Source organism: Papio anubis, chromosome 13 (assembly GCF_008728515.1).
Source record: "Papio anubis isolate 15944 chromosome 13, Panubis1.0, whole genome shotgun sequence".
Taxonomy (NCBI): Eukaryota; Metazoa; Chordata; class Mammalia; order Primates; family Cercopithecidae; genus Papio; species Papio anubis.
Genome location: NC_044988.1, coordinates 81062762 through 81088384, shown reverse-complemented (window position 1 = coordinate 81088384; position 25623 = coordinate 81062762). Strand labels below are relative to the sequence as shown.

Here is a 25623-nt window from a genome sequence, read left to right as displayed (position 1 = left end):
AAACAGGTAAGAACAATTCATTAATTAAATTAACTCCAAGGCCAATCTGTGCTCTAGGCTGAAGGTGAATCTGTTTCTCAACTCAAATTATACACAGCCATCTTGTCTAACACTTTTGGGAAAGGATTCACCATTCTAGATGCCATTAAGAACATTCCTTATTCTTGGGAGGAGGCCAAAATATCAACATTAGCAAGATTGAAAAAAGTTGATTTGAACCTTCATGGATGATTTGAAAGGGTTCGAGACTTTAGTGGTGCAAGTACATAACTACAGATGTGGTGGAAATAGCAAGAAAACTAGAATTAGAAGTGGAACCTGAAGGTGTAGTTGAATTGCTGCAATGTCATGCCAAAACTTGAACAAATGAGGAGTTGTTTCTTATGGATGGGCAAAGAAAACGGTTTCTTGAGATAGAATCTACCCCTGGTGAGGATTCTGTGAACATTGTTGTAATGACAACAAAGGATTTAAAATATTCCATAAACATAGTTGATAAAGTAGTGGCAGGGTCGGAGAGGATTGACTCCAATTTTTTTTTTTTTTTTGAGACCAAGTCTCGCTCTGTCATCAGGCTGGAGTGCAGTGGCACAATCTTGGCTCACTGCACCCTCTGCCACCCGGGTTCAAGCGATTCTCCTGCCTCAGCCTCCTGAGTAGCTAGGACTACAGGCACGCACCACCACGCCCAACTAATTTTTGTATTTTTGGTAGAGACAGGTTTCACCACGTTGGCCAGGATGGTCTCAATCTCTTGACCTCGTGATCTGCCTGCCTCGGCCTTCTCAAAGTGCTGGGATTACAGGCGTGAGCCACGCTCCCAGCCTTGACTCCAATTTTGAAAGTTCTACTCTGGGTGAATGCTGTCAAACAGCACATGCTACAGAGAAATCTTTTGTGAAAAGGAAAGTCAGTCAGTGTGGCAAACTTCATTGTTGTCTTAGTTTAAGAAATTTTCACAGCCACACCAACCTTTAGCAACCACCACTCTGACAGTCAGCAGCTGTCAACATTGAGACAAGACCCCTTAGCTGGGTACAGTGGCTTACACCTGTAATTGCAGCACTTTGGGAGGCCAATGTGGGAGGATTACTTGAGCCCAAGAGTTCAAGATCAGCCTGGGCAACATAGCAAAACTTTGTCTCTCCTAAAAATAAAAATAAAAGCCTGGCACGGTGGTCTGCACCTGTAGTCTCAGCTACTTGGGAGGTTGGTGGGAGGATTGCTTGGGCCCAGGAGTTGGAGGCTGCAGTGAGCTATGATTGTGGCACTGCATTCCAGCCTGGGCTACAGAGGAAGACCATGTCTCAAAAAGAAAAAAAACAAAGACACCCGACCCTTAGCAAAAAGTTTATGACTTGCTAAAGGCTCAGATGATCATTAGCACTTTTGGGCAATAAAGTATTTTAAAATTAAAGTATGTACTTGTTTGTTTAGACATAATGCTATTGTGCACAATGCACTGCAGTATAGTGTAAATATAATTTTATATGTACTGGGAAATCAAAACATTTGCGTGACTCACTTTAACATATTTACTTTATTACGATGGTCCAGAACTGAACCCACAATATCTCTGAAGTATTCCTGTAACAGCTTTATCAAGATACATTTCACATACCATACAATTGACTCATTTAAAGTACACCATTCCATGGTTTTTAGTATAAGCCCAGAGTTGTGCAGTCATCACCGCAAACCATTTTAGAAAACTTTTACCATCCCCAAAAGAAATCCTGTACCCGTTAGTGGTCACTCCCTCTTTTACTCAGCTCTGGAACCACTGTTGTCTCTCTATAGATTTGCCTTTTCTGGACATTTTATATAAATGAAATCATACAATATGTGGCCTTTTGTGATGCTTCTTTCACTTAGCATGTTTTCAAGATTCGTCTATTTTGTAGAATATGCATATCTTATGTGAACTATTGTTCAAGTCTTTTGCCAAATTTTTAATTGGGTTCCTTTTTAAATATAGAGTTATAAGAGTTCTTTATATATTTTGGATACAGTCCTTTGTCTTTGTCAGTTATAGTATTGCAAGTATTTTTTTCCACTGTGGCTTGCCTGGTAGGTAAGTGTTTGACACATAGAGTAACTGTTACCTCCAAGGCTATGACTCATAAGCCTATCAACAAAAGGGCTTTACTGGAATTTCTTCTTTGCTTGGTAAACTAGCTCCTACAGTAAGAAAAAGGGTGCTAAATTTTGATCCTTTTAAAAAATTTATTTTATTCAGACCAAAAATTGATTTTCAAAGCAGTAAACAAAGTACTCGTAAAGATCAAATTACACTAATAAGAAACCACAACTAAAAGTTATTCAAATACCTAATAGAACACTCGTTTAGGTGTGGAGGTTATTTGTGTATTTTTTATTTTCTGTTTCCAGCATGTTTAGAACATAAAAGTCATTCTTCACCTATTGCACTTATTGATGAAAAATCTACAAATGATCATTTATCACTTCCACAAAAGAGTCCATCTCTGGCAAAAGAAGTAGCAGATCTATGTTTTTCTGATGAATATTTCTCTGACAAAAGAGCAGCAAAAGAAGAAAAACCAAAGAATGACCAAGAACCAGTAAATAGAATAATCCAAAAGAAAGAAAATGAAGATCACTTTGAACTTGACTGCACAGGACCATCTATTAAATCATCTTCCTCTTCAATAATTAAAAAAGCATCTTTTGAACATGGTAAAAAACAAGAGAATGATTTGGACCTTTTGAGTGACTTTATTATGCTGCGAAATAAATATAAGACTTGCACCTCAAAGACTGAAGTCACAAACAGTGATGGAAAACATGGTAGGTAATTTAATAATGTTTTGCCATAGATATGGTAGGCTCAAAGACTAAGCACATAATTTATTATAGAAGGCCAGGAGATAAAGTTCTTCTAGATAAAATTATATTATTTTTCATAGTCAAGGAAAATGTCATTGATTCTTGATACTTCTTGTATACAGATAGATATGGATATATAGGCATGATTTAGATATAGATATGTATTTTTCAAAAAATCTAAAAATGCATTTGAATTTGTAACAAAAGCCACTATTTGTAAAACTTGCTTTCTATGACATGGCCTTAGAAATTCATAGTATTTCTAACTTTTGTTGGTCAATTCTGCCATTCTTTTTTCTCTTTCAGCTATCAGTCCTGTCTCAGTATTTTAAATCATATTTTTATGTGTACTTGAAAGAAAATTTTCTCTGCCTACTTCATTGTGTATTACTCTTTCTAACATTACCTAACAGTTTCTGTGTGAGTTGTAACTGTCTTATATTCACTGCTTACAGCCACATCAAAGGTAATATAATATGTCATGTCATTTTACTTCCCATAAAAATAAAATAGGCATTCCAGAATAAGTTTGACATAGGTTACCCTGATGAAATAAATACAACAATATATTTATTTATTTATTGGCTGCTATTGTTTATTCCTAAATTTCAGTACACATTGATGCAACCTAATGACTAGGGACATTGGAAACTTTCGATATTTATATATCGTTACACTCAGAAACACCAGAAATATTTTCTAATGATCAATTTGTTTGATAAATCCTATTCTTTCTTTCTTCATAAGGTTAATAATATTATCATAAATACAGGTATCTTTATGCTTTATAAAGCACTTTTACATGTATTGTCATATTTGATCTGTTTAGAAACTTTGTTGAGGAATCAAAGTAGGTAGTATTACCCCATTTCACAGTTAAAGAATACAAAAATATTTATGTGACTCAGAGACAGTTAGGTCTTACAGTCTCATATACTATTAATAGACAAAAGATCTTCAGTTCTTAATGTCATGATGGTTATATTTATTTTTCTAAAAGATGTGACAACCTTTTATAAATCTGCTTAAAGTAATATTACTGGGGCTCACACCTCTAATCCCAGAACTTTGGAAGGCTGAGGCAGGAGGATTGTTTGAGGCCAAGAGTTTGAGACCAGCCTGAGCAACATAATGAGACCCCATCTCTAAAATTAGCCGAGTGTGGTGGCACACACATGTGATCTCAGCTACTCAGGAGGCTGAGGTGGGCAGATGCCTTAGCCCAGGAGTTTGAGGTTATGGTGAGCTGTCATTTTTAAAAAAGTAATATTACTGTGTCAATCAGTGCATTTTTCATGGTAAAAATGCAGAATAATATTTAAAGATTTCAGAATTCTGTGATCTTTTCTATTTCTACATATTCAACTTAAAGTTTCTTTTTATGTAATATTTTGGCCACCTTATAACTTACCTTGCCAGATGACAATTCTGTATGTAACTGAGCTTTTTCTAACCAATATTTGGACCATAATTGAAGCATCCCTTCTGCATAAAAATAAGCAAAATATAAATAATTATTGTATAAATGTGATAAAAAAATAAGAATTTTTCAAAGATTTGTTATTGTCATATTTGTTCATGTTTTCTGATCCTATTTATATTTGGTGCGAAAAAGGAATCCACACCAAAATTAACACTGACATCTTTTTCTGGTTGCCATAGTGGTGATAATGGCTTATGATAGGGTATATTATCAACAGAAAGTGAGGGAAAGCAGCAAGAAAGGAGGAAAATGTAAAAAAGAATAAAATAGGAAAGATCACAAAATTCTGAAATCTTTAAATATTATTTTATCTTTTCTTATTAAAAAAATTAGCCATTCATTTACTAAACAATTAAAGGAACATGAATGTTATGGAGGGAATGCTTCTGTACTCCTGATGTTTCCTCAATTAAGTGTTAAGTTCCTGGCCTCTTTGCCTTTTTATACATCTCTCCAGAGGAGACAGAAAGAATGATCTGAATTGTAAAGTCAAAATAATAAATTGGACATAAGTTGTGGGAATGGTTGCCCAGGAAGAACAGGAATTCTCCTTGGTTTTTCTGTCATGACTCTTTCCTGGGCAGTGCCCCTGACTTCCCCCGCCCTCCCTGGACCCAGCGGGGTATCCTATCCTAGTCCAGCATACCCTAGGACTGGGTGGGTAACTCTGTCTAATTCTGGTGTTTAGTTAGCAAGCTCATTTGACTCTAAAATTAAATTCTATTCCCCAACTTAGCCTTTAATAGTAATAGAGGTAATATTTTGGCGTATATTTTACTTTTTGTCTTATTTTACAGTTAATTCAGGGGCAAGAAATATTATAAATTCTTAGACCCCCTCAAAAAGTTTAATAATTAATATTATTTGATCATATCTATTCTGATTATTTATGGTTAATTGAAAGTATTACTTGAAAGTAGCATTATTAATCCAGTTTAGAATATAGTCCATTATTATATTTTTAACCATGTATTTAAAGATGTTAATGTGTTTCTGGAATTGTTTTGTAATCATATTACTGATGGATAATACTACTATATGGTTAAAATAACTACATTTTTATGTGTTTGTGTGTAAATCCTCCATAATACTTAGGAAAGAAGAAATCCTCTATAATACCTAGGACAGAAAGAAAACTAACGTTTATTAGATACTTTGTGCCTGGCACTAAATTACATATTAGAGATAAATATGATGCTGTTGCTGACCTTGAGAAGCTCACAGCATAATAGAGCAGGTCAGATATGCAGATAGATCATTTCAATTCAATGTGGTGAGTACCAGTAGAGAAGTCTTCACAGAGTGCTAAAGAAACAAAGGGCGGAGCCCTTTACTGGCCTGGAAGTAGGGTGGGCAGTTACATATGACTTTTTATAGAAGATGCCTGAGACCTGCAGGGTACAGCAGTAAAACTAGGCCCAGGTCAGGCGTGGTAGCTCATGCCTGTAATCCCACCACTTTGGGTAGGCAGATCCCTTGAGCCCAGGAGTTTGAGACCAGCCTGGACAACACAGGGAGACCCTCTCTCTATAATAATAATAATAATAAATTTAAAAAATAAATTAGCCTAGGATGGTGGTGCATGCCTGTGCTCCCAGCTACTTGGGAGGCTGAGGTGGGAGGATTACTTCAGCCCAAGAGGTCAAGGCTGCAGTGAGCCCTGATCATACCAATGCACCCCAGCCTGGGCGACAGAGGGAGACCCTGTCTTAAAAAAAAAGAAAAGAAAAAGAATTGGCCTGGTTAGAAAAAGATGGAAATAGGGAAGGTTTGGGGCAGAGGAGAGGGTTAGTAGTAGAAGAAAGGGTATGTGGAGAGTCACAGAGAAATTAAATAGAACAGTACATACCTTCTGTGTCAGAAACTGCACTTGGCATTTAAAGCAGATATATTTACCCATATTTTACATATGAGGAAACTGAGTCAGAACTGAGCTCAAAATGCTGATCTGATATCAAAGTTTTTTTCCATTTTTGCCATTCATCTTCCTACCTAGCAGTGTTAGGTCCATTGATCTGAATAGTTGTTCACTTTAATAGTGACGTGCTTCAATGAAGAAATTTAACAACTGTTATCATATTTTTAAAAATTAAGGTAAAACAACATTAAGTTCCTCTTGAACAACAAAAATTTATATTTTTTATTGGAATTTCAAGATAAAGAAGCATGTTCTTTGACACTTCAAGAAGAAAGTCCTATTGTTCATGTTAATAAAACCCTGGAGGAAATAAATCAGGAAAGGGGAACAGATAATGTCATTGAAATTCAAGCGTCAGGTATGTTATATGCTTTTAAAATGCATTCAGATTTGCTTCGTTTGAAAGCCCTTTCCTAGATAGCTAGGACATACCTCATTTTCCATGTCACTTTCTTCACTTGTTTCGGGTATTTCTTCATTCCACTCCTACTTTCAAATTATATCCCGACCTAGAATGCCCTGTTCACTGCCCCTGCCTCTCCCCATTGCCTTACCCAAGTGACTCAAGTGTTATTTCTTCTTTCATTTAAACTGCTGCTACTTCACTATATCAATCAGAACAACTGTACCTCCTTGGACTCTTCTGCCCAGTCTGGAAAATGAACTGCTAATCATGCTCTCTCTTTTCTCTTACCTGCTATCAGAGTGATGTAAATAAGTTACTATTGATTCCTATATTGATTTTTTTGTTATGCTATAAAGAAGAGTATTCTTTGACTCCTAAAGAACAGCCTGCTTAAGAACATCAGATTCATTATTAAAATCAATAAGGAAATATGACCCAGGTTCTCAAATATCTTTTCATTCTTTTGGTCTCTAGATGATTACGCCAATCTTTAAATAATGTTATTCTAGTGATAACTGGAAAAATTTTTCATTGTTTGGCTTAAGATTGTATGTTAATAGTGGAGAATGGCAAAGAAAAAAATGCAGTTCTCTTTATATGGGTATTTATATTTGCCATGTCAAGTTAATTATGGAATAAACCCTCTCTAATAAATAATATAGGCCGGGCGCAGTGGCTCACGCCTGTAATTCCAGCACTTTGGGAGGCCGAGGTGGGCGGATCATGAGGTCAAGAGATAGAGACCATCCTGGACAATATGGTGAAACCCCGTCGCTACTAAAAATGCAAAAATTAGCTGGGTGTGGTGGTGCCTGCCTATAGTCCCAGCTACTCAGGAGGCTGAGGCAGGAGAATAGCTTGAACCCGGGAGGCGGAGGTTGCAGTGAGCCGAGATGGCACCACTACACTCCAGCCTGGTGACAGAGCAAGACTCTGTCTCAATAAATAAATAAATAATATAGCCATAAAATGATATAATTCCATGTTTGTTTTTATTAGTTTATTTAGAATAAATATCTTAAAATAAGTTTTTATACAATCTCATTATTTTTAACTCAGAAAATAATTCAGATAGAAATTCAGATTTCCACGAAATAACTTTTATCAAAATGAGCATACCATCTTTATTAAAACACTGCCATTAATGCTTTTATTTTTGCAGATAGCCAGTGCCAAGCATTTTGCCTCCTTGAAGCAGCAGCTTCTCCTATCTTAAAAAATCTTGTATCCTCCTGTACTCTCCCTACTGCTAATTGGAAATTTGCCACTGTTATTTTTGACCAAACAAGGTTTCTCTTAAAGGAACAAGAAAAAGTAGTAAGTGATGCTGTTCACCAAGGTGAGTGCAAATAAAAGTCACATTATTTAAAAAAGATGTTTAGAAATTATTGTATCAAATTAGTACAAATTGAGTATAGAAGGTTCAGAAATTAGTCATAGATGATGGCATGACTATAATTCAGCTTATGATACCCAGCCAAATCAATACTGGAGGATCAGCTAAGCAGAGAAAAAGGTAAGAAATATCACCTGGCATTACTTCTTAGTGAAGCTCCTAATTGACATATATTACTTGACAGATTCCTATTGCAGAAACTAACTTTATTATTGTCAGCATATGAACCATTCAGTCTCCTCCCAAAAAAGGTCAAAAACTAGATTAATTAAAGTCAATCCTAGACTTTTTATTTCCACCAAGATGGAGTAACAGGGACTAGATTTACCCTCCTACCAGAAATAACAACAAAAAAGACAAAGACAAAATACATAAAACCAGTTTTTAAGACCCTGGACATCAGGCAATGAAGAACAGTGGTTCCTGAGAGAGAGGAAATGAGTGAAATGAGCCCTACCATTACCCAAGCTACCTGTCTTGAAAGAATTGCCAGGCCAAGGTGTAGGGAGAGTTACCTGAGGCAGAGCCTGGTGGACAATTTAAGTTGAGGAGACAGGAGGTAAGAGTCCAGGGAGACCAAGACAGACAAGAGTTCAAAATAGAATGTTAGAGAGCAGAGAGCTTCACACAGAGAGTATAGAATTATGCAGAGCCTCTCCCTCGAGTATTCAGCAGATGATTGATCAAAGAATATATGTGAGGTGGCCAGGCGCAGTGACTCATGCCTGTAATCCCAGCACTTTGGGAGGCTGAGGCAGGTGGATCATCTGAGGTCAGGAGTTCGAGACCAGCCTGGCCAACATGGTGAAACCCCATCTCTACTAAAAATACAATAATTAGCCTGGTGTGGTTGCGGGCACCTGTAATCCTGGCTACTTGGAAGGCTGAGGCAGGAGAATCGCTTGAACCTGGGAGGCAGAGGTTGCAGTGAGCTGAGGTCACGCCACTGCATTCCAGCCTGGGCAACAGAGTGAGACTCCATCTCAAAACAAAAACAAAAACAAACAAAGAATATATGTGAGGAAACTACCTGGAGTTGGAGAAACAAACCATCTGAAAGGACTAGAGGGACTACTATGCTGTATTCACACAGGGAAGGAATAATGGCTGTTCCTACCAGCTAGACTAGAAAAACTCGTAATTCATAGAGGATTAAGGAGAGTACTCAGAAAAATCTTGCCTCAGTAGTGGGGGATAATTATCCCTAGACTTAGCACTGCTCTGAACCTGCCTAACAAATCACAAAGCAACACCCCAAGGATCAAACTACTTCCAAGGAACTTAGCGGCATCCCATCATAAAGCACAAGAGGATTGATACGAATACAAGAATACCCAACAAGGTAACAGTCATAATGTCTAGCATCCAATAAGATCATGAAGTATACAAAGAGGCAGGAAAGTACAACCCATAATGAGAATAATAAATCAAAACAAACCCAGAATCAACAAAGACATTAGAATGACCAGAAAAGGACACTAAAACTTCTTATTACTGTTTTCTGTATGCCTGAAAAGTTAAAGACTTTTAAAAAGACCTAGATCAAACTTCTAGAGACTAAACTACAATGCATGAGATGAAAAATATAGTGGATGTGATTAATGGCAGATTAAATATTGCAGAAGAAAAAATTAGTTAACTTGAAAGCATAGCAGTGGAAACAGTCACTCTGCAAAAACTGTAAAGCATGAAAGAATGAAAAAGAAATAAAAGAAAAGAGCATCAGTAGGCTGTGGAACAACTTAAAGTAGCCTAACATACTGTAATTAGCATTCTCAAAAGAGAGGAGAAAAGAGAGTAAATGGAAAAAATATTTGAAGAAATAATGACTGAAATCTTTCTAAACGTAATGAAAACTACAAACCCACAGATGCAAACATGTCAATGAACACTTAATAGAAGAGACACAAAGAAGGTTCACATAATCAAATTACTCAAAACCAATAATAAAAAGAGAACTGTAGGAGGAACCAGAGGAAAAAAACACATGCCACATGCAGGAAACAAAGATAAGGGTGACATGAGAGTTTTTGACATAAATAATATAAATGAAAAGACAATGAGTAACATTTTGAAAATTCTGAAAGCAAAAAACATCAACCTAGTTTTCTATATTAGACAAAATGAGGACTTCTCTTGGAGCTCTTTCTGTCCACATGGTGGTAATCACTTGTGGGCCTTGGGCTGCTTTAGTGTAGGCCAGTAAATACCAGAAGCAGAAAAAATAGGAAACTCACCACTTGTTTGGTGGCATTTTGAAATCTGATCTCCTTCCCCAGTCCACTTGTTACCATTTACTTTTAGAGTTTTCAGATAGCTGTTTCATGTATTCTGTTTTGTGTTTATAGTTGTATTCAATGGAAGAGACAAGGTGGAGTGTACTTACTCCATCTTACCTGGAATCTACTTAATTTATTTTTAAAGTCTGTTTTCTAAATTCATTAAACTTAGATGTCCTATATATTTTTTAAAGGTTAACTCTCTTTTACAAATGAAAAGAAAGTTGAATCTAATCTTATTCCGTATAGAGTGCCCAGTCTTTGAGGGGAACAACATTTTAGTCACCAAAACCTTGAGGTCACAGTAGTATTACTTAGATAGAATACCTGATCTGAGAGGAAGGTGTTAATCCATAGTTTACTACTTGAAATACCTGAGCCACAGAAAGGCATCAAGATCAACACTTTGGGGAGCTGGCATTCTGGCAATGATTCTACTGGATAGAAAAACAATTGTCAGCAAACTGGCCTTTATGAAAGAAGACAAGACTTACATAAAATAAAAACTCATCTTCTGGATATAGTTTCAGTCCTGTAATTCTCAGGTTTTAAATTAGCTGAATATGGGTTGAGCTTCTAAAGGCTTTGAACATCATTGAGCAGAATGATGACTATTATAAAATATACAGCATAAGTATGTATGAAGTATAATGGAGGACAAAAAAGGGACATGGTTTTGGGTATCCAATTGGAACAATATTGCATTAATCCCAAGCAAGTGAATAGTTGTTATACTTAATATTCTTTCATTGGCCCTGGAATTGACATAAAACTAAGCCTACAAGTAACGACTAAGTAAACCTAGATTAAAAGAAGTCAGATCATTTCCCAAACTAGTTTCCTAGTCTGTACTCCATTTTCCAAGCATTTTTACATTTCTAGTTCCCCAAATATGTTTTCTCTGCCCTATTCTCATCTCTTGCAGGTCATGATTGACTTGTTCCCACAAGTCCTTCTAGGGGCTGAATATACTACCCATAATTGGCTTTCCTGTTGCCTCTTAATTCCCTACTACATATTGGCCTTGATCTTCATTGAATAGATCATCAATTTGCAAACTTTTTAGCAGAATTCTTTGTTCAAATAAATATTTCATGAGATCCCAATACATGAAAAAGAAAAGTAGAGCTTCTCTGGTTGAATTGGGGCAGAGGGTCTAGAATCCCATCTTCTTGGTCTCACTTTTATACGCAAAAAAATCCAATCTATCATCCAAAAAGCTCTGGAACTAAATGGAACACAAGTAGGCAATTAGCCTGTCCCTGTGAGTTTATCTTTTGTTTGAGTTATAACTTTAAATGAATATTCCTAGGTGTCTACCTCCATTTCAAGGTATTTCTTCATGTTATGATCCTCTACTTTTATCTTAACCAGTTGGCAAGTTATGAATTTATTTTTATTCTTGTTTCATATCTGGGAATCGTTGACTGTTTTTCCCAACAGGAGTAGAAATAACTGAATATTCTTTGGAAGCAACAAGGGCATGAATTCTCAGGTTAGCTGAGTTTAAATGACAGCTCTACCATTTACTCACTAACTGACCTTGGATAGTTACTTAACCGCATTAATACTATTTCCTTTTTCATAAAATTTGGATCATAATAAACTTGTCTGATAGGATTATTGTTATGGATTCAATGAAATAGGCAACTTATATACAGCCTGGCATATAGTAAGCACTCAATAATAAATGTTAGCTCCCATTATTAGGCAGATTCTGATACATATTCTAAAACTGTAATATATAGTCTATGTTTTAAAATGTATTTTTGCTTACTTAGGTACAATTGATGAAAGAGAAATGACTTTCAAGCATGCCGCTCTCTTACATCTTCTGGTAACAATTAGAGATGTCCTTTTAACATGCAGCTTGGACACAGCATTGGGTTGGTGGGGAATATTTTATTTCCCCTGTTCTTCCTATTACATATTTCATTAAATAACTTACTTTTCTGAAAAAGATGCACCTTATAAGAAATGATGTAGCCTTCTTTTCTATTATACTAAGCATTACATACATTTTAACATAATTCTAATGAGATATATACATTTTATTCTGCTTGTATTCATTAAAAGAAATTGTCCTTAACACTATCATCACCTAGAAAAATAGGTTTAGGAATCTCTAATCTAGCAGATTTGATTGTATAATCATTATCATGCATGACTTTTTAATGTGAGATTTGACATTTTGCCATAAACATTTTGGGTCCTTATTGCATGTTTGTGGCTTTGAATCTTTGTTATGTAAAATATAACTATAAGGAGTAAGATCTTTTGTAATTTCTTTTTTAGTCATGTCTATATTAGCATATGAATTACTTGGGTAATAAAAATCAAACTATTTTGAACATATTGTAAATTTCTAAGATTTTGGAATTTTTTTATAATCTTATCAAAATTAAAATGTCTGTCTTACTACATTACTGCTTTAGGCCCCTTATTGCAGGACTATTTAGACATTTTTTTTTTTTTGAGACAGAGTTTTCCTTTGTTACCCAGGTAGGTGTGCAGAGGTGTGATCTCACTGCAACCTGTAACCTCTGCCTCCTGGGTTCAAGCCATTCTCCTGCCTCAGCCCCCTAAGAAGCTGGAATTACAGGTGCCCGCCACCACACCTGGTTAATTTTGTATTTTTAGTAGAGACAGGGTTTCACCACGTTGGCCAGGCTGGTCTCGAACTCCTGACCTCAGGTGATCCACCCGCCTTGGCTTCCCAAAGGGCTGAGATTATAAGCGTGAGCCACCACACCCAGCCTAGACTTGTTTAATAATGGTATGTTTATGGAATTAGGTTTTATAATTTAGAGTTCCTAGAACCTATTTCAAACATAAAGTAAAAATAAATTTCCTCTGATCTAAGACCCAGACATTTTCTCTTATTTATGATCCAGACATAAATATTATTTTTCTAATCCAAGGTTTGGTAACTATTGAGCAGCAGTGAATCATAAACGTACTCCGTCTAAAGAAGTGGGATCTCAGATATTCTAGATTCTGAAATTCTGTTTTAATATCATGAGTAGTAACCAATCTCACTGTTTGTAGAGCCAGCAATCTTTTATAGAAGCTGAGAAGCACAATGAAGTCAGGTGACTAAATAAAAGGGCATGTGACACTACAAGCTTATGCTTGTTTCAGGTACTGTAAAGTAGGGTTGTTAGTCCCCAATCCTTACTTGTCTGAGGATGGAGATAAGACAACCTGGTCCAGTATTAACACTCAAGTGGTTTAATTGAAGAAAAAAAGAACAGCACCATGTTGGGCTTTCTAAAGGTAGCTGTAGTTTAGTAATAATATTTGGCCAAGTGCATGATCTAGCCAAGTACAGTATGCTCAATACTTACCAAAGCCTTGGATTAAATAAATAATATTTATGGGCTGGGCACCATGACTCACGCCTGTAATCCCAGCACTTTGAGAGGCTGAGGTGGGTGGATCACCTGAGGTCGGGAGTTCAAGACCAGCCTGGCCAACATGGTGAAACGCTGCCTCTACTAAAAATACAAAAATTAGCCTGGTGTGGTGGTGTGCACCTGTAGTCCCAGCTACGCAGGAGGCTGAGGCAGGAGAATCACTTGAACCCCCCAGGCGGAGGTTGCAATGAGCCAAGATCATACCATTGCACTCCAGCCTGGGCAAAAAGAATGAAACTCCATCTCAAAAAAAAGAAAGAAAAGAAAAGAAATAATATTTATGGAGGTTGGCTTAAACAATATTTATCTTTAAGTAGTGTAGTCTATAATTTACCCTAGTTAAGTGAGACCACTGAAAGATTTATACTTGGACTGAATTCTTTATGTTCCTCTAAGAAATGCATTTACTAAATCATACTTTGGCATTACTATTTATCTACCTTAAGGAATACTATAAAAGTAAGATTCTTGTTGGAAAACTAACTTCTTAATCTCCAGGTATCAAGCCATATGAATAATCTAGTTGCTTTGGACATTTTTAGTAGAGGGCTTTCTCATTCCTCTATACCTCTTGAAAGCCAAGATCAAGTTAGGTTGTCCTTTCTCTCTGTATAATGGCAGAGGAAAAAAAAAAAAAATCCATGGAGGTCTGGCTGCCTGCCCTGCCCACTCCCAGAATTATGTGTTTTCTCCTAGCTTCCAGTTTGCCCCCTCTCCCAACCTGGCAAAGTAGTGAGTTTTAGGTTCAAATAATAGAGTTTCTCTTCTGGGCTTTAACCTAGAAATAAATTCAGTATTTATTATGGAATGTGATAGGTATTACAACAGAGATATATTGCAGTGGCACAAAGGATGGAGACTACTATCCTTAAGATGAATATGTTTTAAAAAAAATAAGTAGAAGTTTGCCAAGTAGATACAGTATAAAAGAGTATTCTAGGCAGAATTAAGAGCCCAGAGGAATGGACCAGTGGAAATGTTGCCAACAGTTCCATGCAGTTAGATTGAAGAGGACAAGGTAGAGGGCAAACAGGAGCTAAGCTGGAGAAATAAGAAAAGACCAAATCACGGAGAGCCCTTTAAGCTACAGAAAAGAATTTCAGGGATGCTACTGGATTACATTTATTTTTCAAAAGGTTAATTCTGATGGCAATATGGAGAATCAGGGGGAGGTCTGAAGATGAGGAGGCAGAAAGAACATAAGTCAGTCTCTAAGTTGCCCATCAGTCTAGCAATTTTAATATAAAAATAGAATTAATATGCACACATACGTAAAACTTGTACATAGACATTAAATTTTTTAAATGTATTATTTCATTTGTTACCCAAATATTCATTAAACACCTAATCTATGTAAGTTACCATGCCAGGTGCTCTAGTGCAGTAATTCACAAAATTCTGTGCAGCAGAATCACATGGAGAGAAATCATTAGGACACAATCTAGAGGTACTGAATATGAATCTTCAAGGATGAATCTATGTTTAAAAATGCCCTTAGTGAGCCTGAATTAGGCACTGCTGTTTTAGCAGCCATATGAATTAAATATGTATAAATACCCCATGTTCTACCCTGAAAGAGCTTATAGGCTAAGTGATATACATAAATAAGCAGATATCAAGTACAAAAGTTGTACAGATAAAATGCCAAGAAAATTCCACTTAAGTAGCCTTTCAACAGGACTTCCATGTAAATATAGGTCCTGGGATTTAGGAAGAGTGCAATAGCATTCAACAAGCCAGGAGGCAGGGTAGGTTCTATATTCAGAAAGTATGTAGCATATATTAATGTGTATATATATATAGCTTAAAAAGAGATATGTGGTACATACTTTTAAGCTTCACTCAGTTTTAAAGTTTTTATTAGTCAATATCTTTGATGAAAATCAGAAAACAATTAAAGCAAATTTTAACTGTCTCTGCTTTGACTCATTTTCTTTCAGCCTTTTTTACCGTGGAGTTTCTTTAAAAGCAAAGACTTAGACAATTTTTTTCTAATTTTGCTTCAATAGGATATTTATCAAAGGCAAAAGATATCTACAACAGCATTTTAGGCCCCCATTTGGGTGACATTTGGAGACAGCTGGAAATTGTACAGTTTATTAGGGGGAAAAAGCCTGAAACCAACTACAAGATACAAGAATTGCAATGTCAGATACTAAATTGGATGCAAAGTCAACAGCAAATTAAGGTTAAGTATTGGAATAAAGCAGGTAAAATAATCAGTTTAAGTAAGAATTGGATGTAAGATACATTTTTGCATTTAACTTTAAAATTATGAAGTAGTCCATACTACTTAGTCCCTTGATGGTTTAGTTCTTGAATAAGGTAACAGAACAGAATCAGAACCATAGAAAGGATGATTTGCATCATTATTCATGTCTCAAATTTAAAAATACTTTACCAGTGTGGGCAATATAGTGAGACTTTGTCTCTATAAAAAATTTTTTAAATTAGCCGGGCAAGGTGGTGTGCACCTATAGTTCCACCTATTAGGGAGGTTGAGGTGGGAGGATCTCTTGACCCCAGGAGGTTGAGGCTGCAGTGAGCCATGATTGTTCCACTGCACTTCAGCCTGGGAAAAAGAGCCAGACCCTGTCTCTAAATAAATAAATAAACAAACTTTAGTTTTTATTATGCATGGTTTTCCTATGGATTGGTTCTCCAATTGTCAGAAATTTTGTCTGGTACTTATATAAGTCCATGAACATATACATAATAATATAACTCAATGATTTATTTTAAAATACCGAGCCAGAATCTCATATGATTCCACCAAAACAAACATTTAGTTTTATGCCTTGGATTACATTCACAATTATTTGCCTACCCTACATCAAGCATATAAAGATTGCATTAATGAAGTTTTAACAGAAAAAACTTTTTAAAATCTTATCAAGCAGAAAAGCATTTCAAATGGTTTACACTAAAAATCCAGATATAAATTTATGTGGCCTTTTTCTGATTTTTCACTCTGTGCCTCCTATTTCTTAACCACAACTTTATAGTTTCTTGGGTAATAACTTTCTTAAGTCATTAAAATAATTTAATCTAAGTGAGAAATTTGAAATTGAAACTGATTTGCTCTCCCCACCTCTCCCCCACAAAGCTGTAATGGTAAGTCGGAAAATATAGCAGTAGATCACTGGTTTTCTCCAACAAATTTAAATGTGTGAGTTGAATTTAACACTAACAGAGACAACCTATGTATTGATAGTCACATATGTGGGGATACTTGAAGAATGCTAAGAATGTCCTACCCCAAAATATTTTCTTCACCGATATTTGATCTTAACAGAATATATTCCTTGTGTTTAAGTGTTGACATCTTTTACAACAGAAATATTTGCTTTGTAATCTTATTGTCATTAGTTTCATAGGACCAATTAAAGTGTGTTATTTTTGTCACTGTATTAAAACTGTGAAAAAGAATAATCATTCACACATACATGAAATTTTTATTTTTGACTAGGTACTGATTATAATAAGAATGGACTCAGATGGTGAAAAACATTTACTCATTCAAATTCTTAACAAAATAGAAGGTAGGCAGTTTTAAATTATGCTTCATTTGATAACAAATGCTTGAACTTATAAAAATGTATTGATCTAACCAGCTTTTAAAATTAAGACATAATTAACATAGTATAAAATTCACCCTTTGAAAGTGTATAACTCATTGGGATCTAACCAGCTTTTAAATCAATCTGGACTATAAGTTTGTAGTATAAATATACTACAAGGTGTTTATATGTATTTGTTATTACTAATAATTGACACCTTTTATTGATTGCCTACTAGTTGCTAAATAATATTAGCTACTTACAACTCTATGAATAGGTTTTATTAACTCGGTTTTACAAATAAAGGAACTAAAGTTCATGCTAAAGGTGATGTAGCTTGCCAAATCTCACAGGTAGTTAGGGAATCAGGACTTGAAACTAGGACTCTCGTTTTAGTATCATTCTTTCTTCAACTCTCAGTTCTTCAGTTCTCTTGTCTGTTTTCCTTACTTACTACACTTTTCTACCCACTACTGCCCCTTCTGTCAACCCTTTCCACTTTGTGCTGTAGAATCCATTGCTTGTTATGCAAACTCTTCTCATTCTTCATCTCCTTTGTCTTAACTTAAGCCCAACTTTCTCCATGATACTACTTCCTCTCATATAAAAGCTAATCATTTTCTCTACATATATATGCCTCATAGAGATGAGAAAGCCATTTCTCACTTTCCATTATCACTTTCAAAACATTATTCCTCCACCTTTTGAGGCTGTGCCATATTGCCATACCATTGTCTAACACTCATCATCTCCTAACCACCTGGTCATTTCCCATCATCCATGGACAATTGTGTACCTAGCTCATGGTATTCTTTACACTTCTAGTCCCGTCATTATTCTAGGTGTCTTTAATGTTCCTAATGTGAAAGATTCATTCGACACCCTGGACTTATAGTTTTATTGGCCTCCACAACAAAAATTATATTCATCTTCAGTTCCTTGGCTATGCCATGGAACTTGTGATAATGCATAACTGTCCTACCTCTGAATTTTAAATTCTGATACGTTGCTCTTTGTCTATACCTATAGCTCTTTCATGATCTTCAACATCTTAGAGATCTATAATCTACCAGCTACTTTTTTTGTTTCATCTCCTTTTCTTTCCAGACTCAGTGATTTGACCCATCACTTTAATCAGTCTTATGCTTCTATTGTACTTTTCATTTAAACCTCAATCCTGAATCAATCAATTCATTTAACTTCTCTATTCCTACACCTGAGATGCTGAGCACTATTGGAGAGAATCACACAGCCATATAGATTGGTACTACTACAAACTCATGCCCTCTAAATTTACCTGGGCTCTTAAGACCTCTTAACAATCTTTTTATATATTCTTAGTTCCACTCCTATTTTCCGAATGACTATACCAAAAACTCCTACTATGTTAACGCATCCTTTCATTTTTTGGAAGGGAATTGTGCCTTCTAATTTTCATTAATCATGTAAGTGTTCTCCTCAGTTTCCTTCCCTACCATTGTTGTAGAAAAACCGGGCTCTTATCACATGACCAGAAAAGATTAGGCTTGCAGACACTTTGAAGGGTGAGGAGCAGAATTTATTGGGTGAAAAGGAAAAAACTCAGCAAAGCGAGAGGAGTTCCTGTTAACAGGCCCCCATCTCACAGATTGAATCCCAGGTTATCACACAGGAACAGGAGAGGACAGGATCCTCCCTCCTTCAAACAGCAGGAACTTCCCAAGGCCTCATCCCGTCTTCCCAGTGCGCAGGTGGGCATTATTCAGAAAGAATCAGTCATGAAAAGTTGGGCTTCATCCAGGACCGGCAGTCTGGTTTTTCAGCCTTCAGGCTGTTTTAGGCTTTAAGGAGGGGTTTCGCGGGGGGACCATTGGCTGCCTCCTGTCTCCATCACCATTTATAGACTTGCCTGCATTTCTCTCTGTTCTTTATCCTTTCCTCTTTTCTCTATAGAAATGAACCATCCTTTGAAGACCAGTTTTTCACTTGTGCTTTGGATACCATCTCCTCCTGCAGTCTCAAGTACTTTGTTCCATCAATTACTTCCTAGTCCAACCTTTCTCTCTAATGACTCTTTTCCTTAATGTTTAAGTCCTTCAGTCTTAAAAATAAAATAATATACCACTGTCAACCTATGTCACCGTTTGGTTACCATTTCTCTTCCCTCTATAAGCTGCATCTTTTGCCATCTTCATCTCCTAAAATAGTTCTTTACTCTTACCTTACCAAATTATTTATCATGCTGTTTCATATCTCTATGCCTTTATACCTCCTGTTCCTGCTATAAGAGTACTCTTCCCCCTTCATTAGGAAGTTAATTCCTACACATTTTTAAAAAGTTAATTAAAACATTTGTTCAGGAAGGCTTGATTTCAATGCTTTCCCTCTGTGCTCTCAGGCCATTATGTGCATACTTCTAAGGCACCACTTCCCATCCCAGGCTATAAGGGTGTTATCACCCTTAGAAATGATCTTCTTATCTGTTTTCCTCGCTAAAATGTCTGCTTTTGGGGGATTCAAATCATACCCTAATTTATATTCCTAGCACTCAGGAAAATGCCCACAACATAGAACGCACTCGATAAAAGTTTATTGAACAAATGAATGTGCCAATTAGTGCCTCTCTGTATACCCAGTACACACTAAAACTGGTGAAAAAGATTGAACTCAAATATACAAATATAGCAACATAGATCTGCTCATCAGTGCAGGAAGTAAAGTTAACTAATATTTTAAATTATAGTCATGTGAGAATGGAAAGGTCTTTCAAGCAGAGTCTTATAAGGTGCTATTTCTTGACAACGTTATCATGTATCCAGAGTCCAGATTTCTAAACTTGGATCTTACTATTTCATTCAGTTTTCCAATCCTGGGAAGATGAGTTTGTGTCCACCAAATTCATAAAATCCTTACTAGTACCAAAACGTTAGAGCAATAGTTAACAATTATGGGGCTGAGACTACCACAGTTGTCTGTAATCAGGGTAATTGGAAACATTTTTTTTTTTTTAATCAAGAAAGTGCTGAGCAATATTTGCACTATAAAAGGGACTTGGATAACCAAAGGAATGTTTTTGTGAAGAACCTGAGGAAATATGCCTGCTCCACAGAGAAGAATATTTAAACCTACTTAGTGGGACACCTTCTCCTTTGATGTTGCTGAAGATACACTGACAGATTTGTTTTTTCAGTTTTAGTTTTTGTGGGTACATAGTAGGTGTATAAATTTATGGGGTATATGAGATGTTTTGATACAAGCATGCAATGTGAAATAAGCCCATGATGGAGAATGGGGTATCCATCCCCTCAAGCATTTATCCTTTGAGTTACAGACAACTCAGTTACACTCTTTATTTTTAAATGTACAATTAAGTTATCACTGACTACAGTCATCTTTATTGACAGATTCTCACTCTGTTTCGCATATCTAAGTTTCATGCTGAATACTGCTGTCTCTTTTGGCATTCGGTATTATGTAATCGCTGAGCTTGTTATCTTCATTTCAACAATATCTACTGACACAAAAATTTTGAATCTATAAACTGGAAGATGTTTTTACTCTTTTTCAGGATGGCAGTTATCCTCAGTTTCTAGAGGCGAGGACTTTTCTGCCTAGTGTTAGAAAGTAAAAATGTAGTTCTGTTTTCTATGTGTTTGTAAGATCTAGTACTGCACTCACCAAGTAATTAATCTGCTTTGGGATCATAACTAATACAATCATTTAAGCAGATTAGGTTTGTTTCCTTTTTTGTATTTTGTTTTTTGTTTTTCTGAGTTTCACTCTTGTTGCCCAGGCTGGAGTACAATGGCGTGATCTCAGCTCACGGCAACCTCTGCCTCCCAGGTTCAAGCCATTCTCCTGCCTCACCCTCCCGAGTAGCTGGAATTACCGACCTGCACCACCACGCCCAGCTAGTTTTGTATTTTTTTTTAGTAGAGGCAAGGTTTTACCATGTTAGCCAGGCTGGTCTCGAACTCCTTACCTCAGGTGATCCACCCGCCTCAGCCACTCAAAGTGCTAGGATTACAGGCGTGAGCCACTGCACCCGGCCAGATTAGGTTTTAAATAGAAGAATCTATTTAAATATAATCACCTTACGAATTATAAAAGAGAAATAGTACTCACTTCTTATCACTACTAGAACTATTGTCATGTCAACTAAAGTTATATGAAATTATTAACCATTACTCTCATTATTATTATATCATACCTTTGTCAACTTTATGGTTGAAAAAATACACTAATAGAGTATATAATTTATTTGAACTAGAATTAGCTATTCTTGAATCAATTATGTCTACCAAAAATAAATTGTGTGGATAGGTACAGAATATTTTGAAATTTATTATATTTTATTTAAACATTAGTAAAATAAGAAATTTAAAGTATGAGAAGCAAGAGTGAATCTAAGAAACAGTTCCCAATAAGTCTTCTGCTTCTAAATACTCAGTAGAAAGAGAATAAAGGCATTCCTATTACATTGAAATACAGTCTCTTATTTAGTTATGTACTTAAATTTTTGGCTAAAGAACAAAGATAAAATCTACCATGATATTTAGCAAAATAAAATTAACTGCACAGGATTGGTGAGTGTTTAATTTGCTTACTTTAAAATTAAGTTTTTGTGGGGTATGGTGGCTCATGCCTGTAATCCCAGCTCTTTGGGAGGCTGAGGCGGGGGTTCACTTGAGGTCAGGAGTTTCAGACCAGCCTGATCAACATGGTGAAACCCTGTCTCTACTAAAAATACAAAAATTAGCTGGGCATAGTGGCAGGCACTTGTCATCCCAGCTACTCGGGAGGCTGAGGCAGGACAATTCCTTCAACCCAGAAGGCGGAGATTGCAGTGAGCCAAGATCACATCACTGAACTCCAGCCTGGGCAACAAAGCAAGACTCCATCTCAAAAAAAATAAAATTAAAAATTAAAAAGTAAGTTTTTAATCCATGTTACTATTTTATATAATAAATTTAGAATTTCCATGTTCTATGTATACACACAAGAGAAATATTGGTTATGGTTCAAACTTTCTGATATGCTAAACTTAGAAAAATAATCTAACAAATTGTATTTTAAGCAGTTTTGTTATTCACAGATTTTTAACTCATGGTAGTGAAATATATGACACACCAAAAATATGTATCTGAACAAGACACTGAAAAAAGCATTCTTTTTTTCCAACAGGTTTAACACTGACTGTCCTTCATTCAAAAGAAAGAAAAGATTTTCTGGAATCTGAAGGTGTTTTAAAGGGGTAAAAATTCATTCCTTCATCTATGAGGAACAAACATACCAGTTTCACAGGAAAAGCAAAATCTTCCTAGAAGTTAACTTTAAAAATTTAACAAAATCTGAAATTAAGCAATGCCTCTACCCTCTTCCTGAAAGATGCTTTACTTAGGGCACTTTAATTCTGATCATTGTCCTGTGTATTGTATGTTATTAGTGTCCAGAAATTTAATTCAATCTTATTTTAATATCCCCAAATAATAATAATAATAATAATATTGTTATTGTAGTACAGAAGTGTCTATTTAGAGTACATTTATACCAGTTTCTTTGCTCAGCATTGTTTTTTACATCTTCTTTCTTCGGGGTTCTCCTTCTTCCTGAAGTATGTCCTTTAGAAATTCTTTCAGTGAGGGCCTGCTAATAATAAATCAAGTGTTGAATTGTGTAAAACTCTTTATTTTGCCTCATTTTACATAGAAATTATTTTTTTCAAATATTGGGATTCAAATAATAAAAAACATGTAAATCAAATAGAAGCCCATAAAAACTGGACATAGACACTTTTTAACTTCTAGATTGCTCTAGATAGAAAGCAGCAATAGAGAATTTTAATTATAGTAGGTGGTATGTTTTATGAGATTTGAAAATGTTTATGAGATTTTATGAGATAAGAAAGCTAAATTTATGATATTTAAGTGTCCATCTTTTTTTTGTTGTTGTTAAATCACTTATGAAGCCCATTAAGAAAAAAAAAAAATCCCATTTTAAAGTTGCCAGATAATATCCTGTTACATAGATTATCTAAGATTAAGACCTTATATTTGTAAGAAAATGAGACTGATTTTTCATGCTGATTTCTGTTATTGATAGTACTCAGGTAATAAAATCAGGCTATCTCCCATTTGAGGATATGAAATGGGCTATAGGTTTTTATATCCTGGTATAAAATATATATGATCATTAAGAAGAAAAATGTAAGGAAATTAACACAATTGAAGAGCAAATCAACAGAAAATGCACCAGTGCCTTTCTAAGATGAGGCATAGATTAGAGAAGGATGGAACAGCCAGAAAACAGTCATCTTTTAATAGTCCAAGCAAATAATAACACAAGTATAATGCCATTTTCTTGGCTTTCTTTTGTCTTTAGTACAAGTTCCTGTGTAGTTGTACATAATCAATATATTGGAGCAGATTTCCCCTGGAGTAATTTCACATTTGTGGTGGAATACAATTATGTGGAAGACTCTTGTTGGACTAAACACTGCAAAGATTTGAATATTCCTTACATGGCCTTTAAAGTGATTCTTCCAGACACAGTTTTTAAAAGTAAGAATATAAACCAAAATCCATTTCCTTTTTTGCTTTATTAGAATGAAAATTTTCTATTTTCTGTTTATGATCTATGGATAAAAATAAGCTGTGACATTAGAAGCCTTGAGTTCAACCTCTAACCCCACCACTATCTGTGTGACCTGCGGTAGTCCTTTAACGGTCTCTTACCTCGTAGTCCTCATTTGTAAAGTAAGCTTTACTAATTATATGTTTTCATTCCTTTATCTAACTTCTAAATTTTACTTATAATAGCACAATTTTATTACATTTATATCCAATCTTAATCTGATGGCTTTTATGCAATAGTATTTTTTATTGATTTTTAGGGGACAATTGTGTAATAGTATGCTAACTGATTCAGAAAATTGTAATATGCAAAACAAATTATCTACAAATACTTAGAAAAAAGTCTAAACCACTTCATATGTCAGTTTATTTCTTTGTATTTGTCAGTAACACCTCATATGACTAAGGCTGTGAATTCTCAGATCCATAAGTCTGATACATTTTTGAGTATAAAACACACTCAGTGTGAGAGTGCATCTCTCTCAGTACTTGCCATCAATTATTTTCTATTCACCTCAAATATGAGTGGGAAGTCTAAATAGATTCTGAGACATTCCAACTCAATTCTAAAAATATGGTCACTGTAATGGTTTCTTTGGAATTGATCTTGTGTAACTATTCTTTTATAAATTAACTGTGTATGCCTTTTGACCATGTATCTATTGAGGTATTTATTCTTTTCTTATTGATCTGTAAAATGTTTTCCCTATAGGTTATTGCACATAATTTAAAATCTTTATGTAAATCAGTATATATTTATACAGCACATGTCCAATATATACTTAAGTGAATAAAGCAAGTTTCAACATTTCAGGTAGAGAATGACCCTAATTTTTCTTTCTTTATTGAAGTGAGTGTACATGTGTGAGTATAAGCAGGAAGATATATTGAAAAAAGTCTGGAAATATATGCAAAACTCTGTTTTTACTGTATAGTGGTATTAGTAAACTCTATTAACTTATTTTTAGGTAGGATAACATGATTTTTATTTTCTTCTTCAAGCCTGTCTTTATTCTGTTTTTGATTTTTTATGCTGAATATTATTTTTATATTACTCCTACTTATCCTCATGTTTAGTAAAAAAAGAGAAAGAGCTGGGAGATGAGAATAAAAGAGAAATATTTGTAAATTTTCTCTTATTTAGGAAGCACCTTGTTGGATAGATTTGGAGGTTTTCTTTTGGAAATTCAGATTCCATATGTGTTTTTTGCATCTGAAGGACTTCTTAATACTCCAGACATACTTCAGCTGCTAGAATCCAAGTAAGTTATTGATTTCACAATTTTAACAAAATATATATGTGTGTGTGTGTGTGTGTGTGTATTCTGATAGGCTAAATATTATTGCTGTATATGTGGCTCCATGTGTCTATGATTCAAGTCTGGAATTATATCACAAAAAAATAGTTTTCCAGAGAGTTTATATCAATGTATATTTATTTCCCTATACCACACCCTCATAATTTTAGAATATTATATTTTTGGTAATATTTATCAATTTTATGGACAAAAATAATATTTGTTGTTTAAATTCATGTTTTACTTGCATTTCTTTTGTTACCAGCGAATATGAACATTTTATATGCTTTTTTCTGTGAATTATATGTTCATGTCTTGAGTCATTGATAATATTGAGAATGAGTATTGTTTAGGGAACTTTACTGCCTGGGAAACAGGACTGTGAAGTTCTAAATGAATTCTCAAGGTT

At 35.2% G+C, this 25623-nt stretch overlaps 1 protein-coding gene across 4 annotated transcripts in view; it reads left to right on the top strand.

The window, feature by feature from the left end:
* Positions 1-25623, top strand: part of SHOC1 (shortage in chiasmata 1) — a 97479-nt gene that overhangs the window by 53104 nt on the left and 18752 nt on the right. For all 4 annotated transcript variants that reach the window (XM_021927280.2, XM_009188302.3, XM_003911366.5 and 1 more), the window contains 9 exons: positions 2392-2808; positions 6487-6606; positions 7817-7993; positions 12111-12215; positions 15755-15933; positions 17215-17287; positions 22469-22538; positions 23666-23844; positions 25061-25178. In XM_021927280.2, coding sequence (XP_021782972.2) covers positions 2392-2808; positions 6487-6606; positions 7817-7993; positions 12111-12215; positions 15755-15933; positions 17215-17287; positions 22469-22538; positions 23666-23844; positions 25061-25178 — 1438 coding nt within the window. The remainder of the gene's footprint in view (positions 1-2391; positions 2809-6486; positions 6607-7816; positions 7994-12110; positions 12216-15754; positions 15934-17214; positions 17288-22468; positions 22539-23665; positions 23845-25060; positions 25179-25623) is intronic.